General features: G+C 33.5%; 1 protein-coding gene across 1 annotated transcript; it reads right to left on the bottom strand.

Moving 5' to 3' along the window:
* Nucleotides 1–1,600: 1,600 nt before the first annotated feature.
* Nucleotides 1,601–5,963, bottom strand: LOC121238732 (beta-glucosidase 11-like). Its single transcript, XM_041135743.1, has 12 exons — nt 5,741–5,963; nt 5,583–5,646; nt 5,094–5,149; nt 4,734–4,809; nt 4,554–4,625; nt 4,313–4,400; nt 3,827–4,198; nt 3,370–3,590; nt 3,105–3,133; nt 2,927–3,014; nt 1,970–2,060; nt 1,601–1,869 (listed from the first exon to the last, which is right to left on the bottom strand). The coding sequence occupies exons 1-12, from the start codon at nt 5,870–5,872 to the stop codon at nt 1,635–1,637; spliced, it is 1,524 nt and encodes a 507-aa protein (XP_040991677.1). The 5' UTR covers nt 5,873–5,963; the 3' UTR covers nt 1,601–1,634.
* Nucleotides 5,964–10,422: the final 4,459 nt, after the last annotated feature.

Raw genomic sequence — 10,422 nt, 5'->3', positions numbered from 1 at the left:
CACCCCCAACACAGAGGAAGTAGAGGTCCCACCTGTGTAAGGAGGCATACAAGCCTAATCACAAGTAAAATTCGGACAATTTTTTATGATCAACTCTCTCAAGAGATAGAACTAATTTAGGTATTGGAAGTGCCACCCATTCACCGGGCCTCCGCATTTCTTGTATTGCAGGTTCATTGAGCTCATTGGTCAAGGTGCGAAACACGTCTCGAACATTGACATTTTGCATTAAATCAAAATTTTTATTTTTATAGAAATTAAATTAATCATTTACCATTCTGTTTTAAGCCCATAAACTATATTTGCAATCTATAATACAATTGGACATTTTATTTGAAAGATTGTAACGTGTCACTTTGATGATGAGGAATGGAGATTCCAAATTGACATGTTGGTGTAGATATATCGAATGAACCACTTAAATTTTTATTCAATATTAAATCGTCGTTTCATTTGAATAACTGCTAGAACTTACGACTGCTCATTGTAATTAATTATTAATCATGAGATTGTTGCAAACTCACATGTCAAATGTTTGCTTTGATATATTAAGAACTGATATCTTTTTATATAAAAATTCTGTGTTTGTTGAGTAATTACATACAGCATAGTGGGAGTATGATTTATCAAGAAGGAACTTCTAGATTTCTTGATTTGATCAAGAAGAACAAAATATCTCCTTAAGTTTAATTTAATAGATCAACAGAATATTTAAAATTTCTGGCCAGAGCAATTAGTAAATTGTTTACTATTTTAGAATATTCAATGAATTAAATTAAGGAATTGAGGATAAATAAATGATTTATTTTTTTATATAACAGTACTTTAATAGACTTAAGACCCCGTTTGGATACAGAAACACTCTCAACCCATCTCATCTTGTTTCATCTCATCATTACAATTTTTTTAAATTTTCATAAAAAATATAATAAACAATTCAACTTTTTCAAATCCTAAAATAATAATATTTTAAAAAATAGTATTCTAACAATATTTTATTCAATTCATCTAAAACCATCTAATCTCATCTCACTATTTAAATGAGTCTTTAAATTCAACAGAAGTAATGAGACTAATAACAACAATACTCATTTGAGCTAACTTTTTTATTGTTATTTTCATTTTAGAACCTCTCAAGGCATCAAGTGTTGATCAAATCCCAAAACCCATTGGTGGACTTGGGTGGGCTGAAATATTGGAACCCAGTAGTGAATATTTTATTCACTCTAATTGATCCTAATCCTTGATTGAGCTTCTTTTTCTCTTGTAGTGCCTAAAACTCAAAGGAAGGTCCCTCAGCACAGCATGATACATTAAACAGTACTCAAAGGAGGACAGCTTAAAGGGTGTGTTTTGGCACTGAAGAAGGCTAGAAGAGACCTATACTGAGTTGCTTAAAATTAATTTGAACAAGATTTAGAAACTTAGATTATATTTTTGCTAATAAATTGTTGGAAATTAAGCAGTGTACTGGTTCAATTACATGAATACTTTAGAGCAAACAATAAAGTAAGGCAATGAAGCGCTTTCTTCAGCTGGTTCTGGAGCTATGAAGCTTACCTTATAATTATTATGAAAAAGGGAAAAGAAGGCACACCATTGTGCAACAGACAAGGAAAAATCTATTGGATGAATTAGGTATAAGAAAGTGCTGATAAATTCTTCTCAAGCTCTATAAACCCATCTGAGTTAAAGCCTTTTCTCTTCAAGAAATGTGAGTACCAATGAGCAGAGAGCTTTGGCTGTCTTCTTATATCCGGGTCATCCAGATCTATGTAGTAAAGACCAAAGCTCGATTGATAGCCATCCAACAGCTCCAGTAAATCCAAGAAAGACCATGCAAAATAACCCCTCACATTGGATCCATTCCTTGCAAAAGTTTAAGATCAGAGAATTAAGAAAAAGGTAGTTCCCACTACATCTAACAAATATTTGATTTAATTATAAGGTCATGAGAAAATGAACTTACCGAAGTGCATCAAGCAAACCCCCAATATATCCTTTCATGTATTTCACTCTATGCCAGTCTTCCAATGATGAATTGCGTGGTGTTCGTTGTCCTACAAGAAGATTCCAAGCAAGCTGAGTTTTCTCTATTAGAGATGATTACATTGGATGATGAGAAAACTGGGTTTTGAACATGGCCACCATGTCTTATACCAAAACAGGAAAAATAATCCCTTTGGTAGATAAAATGGCATGAAAACAACAAATATGCATGATTCAAACGACTTTCTGAGCAGCTTTAACGTTTGTTATTTGACCGCTTTAACTCTCTCTATATCAGATTTTTGTTTGATCACTTCTGCCTAGAATGAATCTATATTTGAAAGGATAGTTTAATTGGTGAAACCGATATGAACGTTAGTTGATTGTTACATTGGATAACTTAGTTTGAAACACCAAAATGTGATAGCATAACGATGTGCCATAGCATAATTCTGTTAAGATATAAAATAAATAATAAAATCTACATCTTCCCATCAGTTTAAACTTTTGGGATAAGTGGTGATTTCACATAGTATCAAAGTAGAGGTCTTGAGTTCGAAGCCTGACTCTACACTCTATCCCATTTAATTAATATTTCACGTGTTGGGCCATCCATTGAGGCGGAATCTAGCCCACAAGTGAGGGAGAGTGTTGAGATATAAAATAAATAATAAAATCTATCTTTTTCTATCAGCTTAAACTTTTGGGACAATTGAAGATTTTACAAATTCTAGAATAATGAGATGAGCCCTAACACCACTCTGAATTATTTCTCACTGCTTAAAGTAGGACCACAAATACATAGAAGCTCTATATGCATGTGTGTCAATGAGTGGGGGGACGTGGATGTGCGTAAACGGGTGTGTGTGTTTGTGTGTGTGTGTGTGTGTGTGTGTGTGTGTGTGTGTGAGAGAGAGAGAGAGAGAGAGAGAGAGACCATTCTCATGAATGTAAATAGGAGGATTCCCATACACTTGCTTGAAATACTCCAACAGTCCTTGCAAACTCGAAGGTGTAATTGGAAACTGAGTCAAATAGGCTAGTTAGTGTTAGATTTGATGTATCCATAAATATAAAATTGCCTTTATAATTTATGCTTATGCTTATGATCTCACCTCAAATTCAGATGGATCATCTTGAGTAACTGCCACAGTTGGAAAAGTATTAAGCTAAATTCATTTTCATCTCTAAAGCTTGGTAAGTAAAGGGTGAGTTTATTGAGGATATGAAGAAAAACTAAAATAGTCTTAAATATTTAATCTGCAGAGAGCAGAGTTTAGATAGTAAGCTTGATTGAGCTGAAACAGGGTAAAACATAATCTAATAACCAGTGAAATTGGTCAGTGTTGTGCTAAGTAAAGTATATACGCATGGATATACCAGCAAATTCTATTGCCATGTCTGCATCAAAGTTTCTGACCTCCATCTCAAGTTTTTCAGAGCCATCCTTGATGTGAACTGTGACGTAGTAATTTAGTCCTAGGAAATCAAATGAACCTTTAACCTGATTAGATTCAAAATCTGTGAAGGATGGAAGTCTTGATCCTACATTCTTTTTCATGACATGGGGATATTCTCCGTACACTAAGGGATCCATATACCTGCAATGCCATGCATATGAAGAATAAATGAATTCTGAATGCAGCTTAGATATGGTGTAAAAATGCAAAATGAAAAGCACTCTTCCTTACATTAAAAGAAAATGACTCCAAAAGTGTGTGATGAATACTTGCTTTTGGGACCATATCAGATTAAAAATTAACAATTTATAAATGACATATTCCAAAAGACAATACCACTGCAACTTTACTTGTGAATCATGTTTTAAGTAACTTACCAACCAATCAGGAAGTCATTGGCCCTTTGCGTAGCAATTGCATCTTTAGTTGTGTTTGTTAGAGGAATAGCCCCAAAAGCGTAGAGGTTGATTCCTATAAATCCATTCTGCTTGTCCTGGTACTTTTCCTTGTACAATCTAGCAGCTGATGCATGTGCCAACAAGATATGGTGAGTTGCCAAATATGGCTCAGTTGTGGAGTTGCCTTTAGTGCAGTTAAACCCAAAAGGAGAAGAACAACGCTGAGGTGGCAGATAACCCCCATCGTAGCCTCCAAGCACGAAAACGTTGGCCTCATTTAGGGTGGTCCAATGAGAAACCCTGTCACCAAACTTCCTGAAACACAGATCTGCATATGCCGTGAAGTCTTTCCTGCATTCAGAAAGAGATGATTCAATCACATTCCTTACTGGGTTCTATGCTTGGTGGTGTGTAGTGTACACAAACACATACAAAATGTGATCTAGTCAAGATTGAGAAGTGTACACAATTTTTCTGCTGACCCATCCTCCATACTCGTCTTCCAGTGCCTGCGGAAGATCGCTGTGGTGTAATGTGATATGCGGTTGGATTCCTACTTTCACAAAAAGTAACATAAATCGGCAGGAAAAAACCATGGATAAATTAGCATTTTGGGAGTACTTTTTCTTGCTTAATTCATGTTCAAAGTATTCTTGAATGCTGAGAAAATTGAAGGATCTTCAACTATGATGGAAAAGGGAGTTACCGTTGCTGATTAGTTCATTGATAAGATTGTTGTAATACTGTAAACCCTTTGGATTGACACTTCCTCTTCCGTCTGAATTATGAGAAAATGATTAGTCCAAGTGTGAGAAAGTGCAGAAAAACTCCTTTTTACTTCATCATGTTTAGTTAATTGAGGATCAGAAGAGATTGATGATAATACTTGGAATAAGTCTTGACCATGAGATGGAAAATCTGTAGGCCTCTAAGCCTATATCCACCATGAGTTGGACATCCTCCTGAAAGAGTCAATTCAACGTAGCTAATCATATATGGATCATTATCCTAATACCAGTGCTTCAAATAAAGTGAACATATAATTACTTGGTCATGGTCATATATATATGATTCTGATAAGAAATGTCTCTCCTAGCCTGGATAATACTTTCATTCACGTACACCTTATCACGGGATGAACATCTCATGCAGACTACAATCATTCATTTTCAATCAATTGGGATGAACTGGCCGGCAATTAATCCTTGGCTTTTAGTCATAGGAAACACATTGCATGCTATTATACCTTGTATTTGTGATACTGATCACATGCTATGTCACCAGTGGCTCCAGCCATTTTCCCTGAAATTTGAAGTTGAAGATCAATCTCGTAAGACAAATTATTAGATATAAACATAGATAAACTTCAGCAAACGTCTATCTGCTAAGCTTATATTTGTGATTTCAGGATACATATCTTTTCCTCCCATTTCTAAGGAGCAAGGAGCCTAGAGCTCCATGCACAGAATTAAGAAGAATCAGATAAAATGATTACATCTGTTGACATGCAGTCTTCCAGTAGAAGCGAAAATAAAAACCAGAGGCAAACTATGTTGGTAGCATGCACTAATATTTGCACGCATATAATCTCCATTTATTGGGAAAAAAAATACAAAGGAAAAAGGTTTAAATATTCATTTGAATTATATTTACTTCATTTATAATGGAAAAACGTTAGTTTCATTAATATGTTATAGAAGATAAAAGCAAGTACCAATGGTAAAGAAAAGCTTACCAGCATGGGCGAAGGTATCCCATATGGAAGGTGTCCTTCCATCTTGGCTTGCTGCACCTTCAACCTTTCATATTAATTTATATTTTTTAGTCATGAAAAATATCTATGTTCTTATTATATATTTCTAATAATTTACTCCGAAAAAAAAAAAAAGTCACCTGGTAAGCTGAGGTCCCAGAACCAAAAACAAAGTCGGGTGGGAAGTCATCTCTGCTGTATTTATCAGCGCCTAGAGCTAAAGCAGCAGCTAGGTTTAGTAAAAGAAGTAGATAGAAAGAGAGACTCAACATTTTTCCAAAGCTAGCTTGTGTTATCCCTTTAGAGATTGACCCAAATGAATGCTCTTAATGTATGGCCAGACAAGAGTTGCTGGGCTAGCTCAGTCTGTACTACTTTATACCCGGAAAAGGATAAGCTACACCGACACGCATACGATTGGTTGAGCAAGCATCGTTGTGGAAAAGATAATTCCAACGATGAATACAAGGCATCGTTCTCGCAAAAGTCTTGCAAGAATAGTAAAAAACAACACAATCGAGGCTGAAGTACTGGTCGCTCTCAGAAACCGAACTTAAAGACTAATCCTTGCCTAATTAAGTGGACTTTAACGTGAAAGCCTTAAGTTAAATGTGTAAGATGTTTCTTGAAGCTGGACTTTAACGTGAAAGCCTTCAGCACAATGCATCTCTCTCTCTCATGTGTGATGCATCTGTGAGCACGCGCGGCCTCAGCCCCGTGCCTACAATCATCGGCCTGGTTTGTTTTTACAATATCTTTCAATTCATTTTATTTTATCTCATCTAATTATTATAATTTTATTAAATTTATATATAAAATAAAATAAACAATTCAATTTTTTCAAATCTCAAAATAAAAATAATATTAAGGAATGTATTTAATAGATGACTATTAGAATTCTTCTATATTCATGTATCTCTATTTTTCATGTTCATGTATCTCTTTGATTCATGTATTGTCATTTCCTAAGTTTATATACTCATTTAATATTATCATATATCCTTCATGCCTATAATTAAATGGTGTATTGAGGAGCATTTATAGTAAACTCAAAACAAGGAAGTTGAAAGAAATAATATTTAATTCTTGAATAACTAATTTTAGATATTGTGGTCTTTCAATTCTCTTACTAATTTTCTTTAGTTTTACAATACGTTATCAGTACGAGACTCTAGCCAATTATCGTGTTATTTAACATTGAAAGCTATATGTGAGATTACTCTGAGTAAGTCATTCCATAATTTTATAATGTTATTTTATAATCATCATGGTATGTTCATATTTTCAAATAATGCTATAACTTATATTTTATGCAATACTCTTTGAAGTAAAATATTTTATTATCAATGCAAGTCATATGACTTCATAAAGTTTGTTATTCTTGCATATTCTAGATCTTATAATATTTACTTATTCGATTTTTAATATATTTGTTATAGATAATGTCGAATATTATAAAATTAGAATTTGTTACTCTCGACGTTTTTAGAAACAATTACTTGTCTTAGATTTTAGATGTTGAAATTCATCTTGATGCAATGAACTTTAGAAATACTATCCAAGAAAAGAATGAAATGTCCCTGCAGGATCGTGCTAAAACAATGATTTTTCTTTGCCATTATTTGTATGAAAAATTGAAAACTGAGTACCTCATTATAAAATATCCTTTAATTTTATGGAATAGTGTAAGGGAGAGATACGAGTACTAGAAGACCATTATTCTTCCAAAGGCTCGCTATGATTGGATGCACCTGAGGTTGCAAGATTTTAAAACAGTGTTTGAATACAATTCTGCACTTTTCAAAATATGCTCATAGTTGAAATTATGTGGTGAGAAAGTCATTGACGAAGATATATTAGAAAAAACATATACCACATTCCATGTCTCGAATGTGCTCCTGCAGCAACAATATTGAGAGCGCAAGTTCACAAAATATTCTAAACTAATATCTTGTCTATTAGTGGCTGAACTGAACAATGAGTTTTTAATAAAAAATCATCAATCTCGTATAACTTGTTATACTCCATTCCCTGAAGCGAATAGAATTTCATTTCATAATCATTAAGGAAATCGTTGACGGTCAAGAACATGATCGTGGTAAGTAAAACTATATAAATCAAGAAGACCGTACTCAAAATCACTCAAAGAAAAACTCAGTATACCACCGGAAGTGGAACAACATTGAGACAAAAAATGATGAAAATAAAGGCTCATAGAATAAGCCTGAGAAGAACTATGAGGATAAATGTTTTAGATGTGGTATGAATGGACATTAGTCACGTACTTGTCGTACACCAAAATATTTGGTAGACCTATATCAAGTCTCCATTAAAGAAAAGGAAAAGTGGATCAAAATGAATTTTACTGATCACAAGAATCCAGTAGATTCAACTTATACCCCAAATGGAATGGATCTCACCAATCTGGATGTTTCAGGTTTCTTTGTGAACTCCAACAAAAATACAGATTTTTTGATTAGTGATGGTTTTGGATACAATAATTAATTTTCTTTCTTTGCCTTGTAATCATATTATATTTCAGTTATTATCTTCGAATACATTGTAATTTCTCTTTAAATTAATAAAAGTTTTATATATGTTTTGGTTTTATTAAGGAAGCATGGATTTTATTGATCAATTTGAAGAGAATTGATCAATTTGAAAGAAATTGATGGAGATGTATGTCTCACAGACAGTTGTACCACATATGCAATTCTTAAACATAAGAAATATTTTCAATATTTAACATTGAATAGAGCTAATGTCAATACCATATCTGGTTCTTCAAATCTAATTTTAGACTGAGTATATATGTGATATAGATGATAGTCTATCGAATGAGATAAAATGGGATAGTGATATGTCCACGTGTGGACGTAGAAAAGACGCACGAAAATGAATTTGCCTCATGGTTTGAACATACGGTATTACTGTTAAGCCCCATTTTATAATACGAACTTCATACCACTAAACTTCACTTTTTTTCTTTATAATAATATTTATTGATATAGATTGTATCGAAATAAGATGAAAATTCAAAAGAAATCTCACTATAGGGGTGATAGACGATCAATCCAGACCGAACGGACCGACCGTTTCAGTACAGATCGGATTGGACCGAGACTGAGAACGATCGGTCTCGATCCATATTTTAAAGGACCGAAAGGTTTCGGTCTGGTCCACGGTCCAGGGCTTTTCCACCCCGGATCGAATCAGACCGGACAAGATCAAATGAAAAAAAAAGTATATTATATATATTATTTATATAATAAATGTACAATTTACAATATAAAATTTTAAATATGTTATTAATACTTGTTAATATTCTATAAATTAGCAATATTTTATCTATATCTTCATCTAAACTTTCACTATTAACAATATAAAATTTTAAATATGTTATTAACACTTGTTAATATTCTATCAATTAACCAATATATAATATCAATTAGTTAATTATATAGTAATTATATAAATTAATAATGTAATTTTCATCTAATTTATTATCATTTATCATATAAAATATTTTTTTATTGAGTTTGTTACATAATCTACATTAATAAGTCATTTAATTTAATTTAGTATTTTAAATAAATTTTTTTATTAATTGATTTAAAAAAAAAAGAAAAATAATTAGGCCAAACCGAATGGACCGACCAGACCGGTAGCTCGCTTCCCTAAGGGTGTTCGGTTCGATCTGGTCTGGAAAAATGATTGTAACACCCCAAACCCAGGTGGCTTGGAGAATTTCTACTTGTCACTCATAAACATATCTCCCAACACATCCAAAGAATAAACTCCAAAAACTTCATAAATGAAATCAATCTCAAATCTTCTCAATAATCTCATTACAAACTCCACACAATCTTTAATGCAATAATAATAAATCAAAGGGGTCCATAACTTCCCGATAATCATAACAAACCAACTAAATATTTCATAAATCTTACTAAACTCAAGACATAAATAAAACTCAAAGATATCAAGACTAAGAACACCAGAAGTCCTTCTTCTACCAACATCTCCTCAGCTTAGACACAACAGCATTCTAATCCAGGTCCTCATTTGGACTTACCACATCATCTGAAAAAAATATTATAATGATAGGGGGTGAGTTATCAACACCTCAGTAAGTAAAAATCATATGCTAGCGTGCAAATATGAGCATTTATCAAGGAGAGTATGCAGAACAAAATATTTTTCCAGAGTTATCATGCAGAACAGAACTTATTTTCAAAATAACAGAGCGATGGTTTTAAAACAAGTAAAACCCACGGTACTTTGGCATAACATAAACTGAGTATCATCATCAAATCAAAACAGAGCAGAGACCATGTTTCACCCCCGTGGTAGGATTGTGCTAACCCCGGTGGCCAAACCAGGCAGAGACAGAGGTGAAATCTTTCCTTTATTCTTCTCGGAGCCCCGAGTGTGCACACAGGAAAGACCATAATAAAACCACTTTGTTTCCAAAGTGGCTGCACTCAGAGACAGAGAAGTTGGTACCAACCCAAACAGAGCAGAGCATAACAGAGCAAAGCAGAGACAGAGTCAGATACGAAAACCAGTACACCATGCCAAAGGTTTTCAAATGTTATAACAAAATAATACAGAGTACCAAAACAGAATCAGACAGTTACACACGCTGAACACAAAAGCCAGAACATCTTTCTAAATAAATGCACAACTTTTCATATCCTCAATATCGCTCTTTTTCCAGATTTCAGAAACCACATGACAGAATTTAGCTCATGTCCACACAATGCATGCCAAAACATATTTTTCCTTTTTCACACAGATTTCATGAATAATGCAGATGAGT

This window comes from Juglans microcarpa x Juglans regia, chromosome 1D, assembly GCF_004785595.1.
Source record: "Juglans microcarpa x Juglans regia isolate MS1-56 chromosome 1D, Jm3101_v1.0, whole genome shotgun sequence".
In the NCBI taxonomy this organism is placed as follows: domain Eukaryota; kingdom Viridiplantae; phylum Streptophyta; class Magnoliopsida; order Fagales; family Juglandaceae; genus Juglans; species Juglans microcarpa x Juglans regia.
This window is presented reverse-complemented; position numbering and strand designations above follow the sequence as displayed.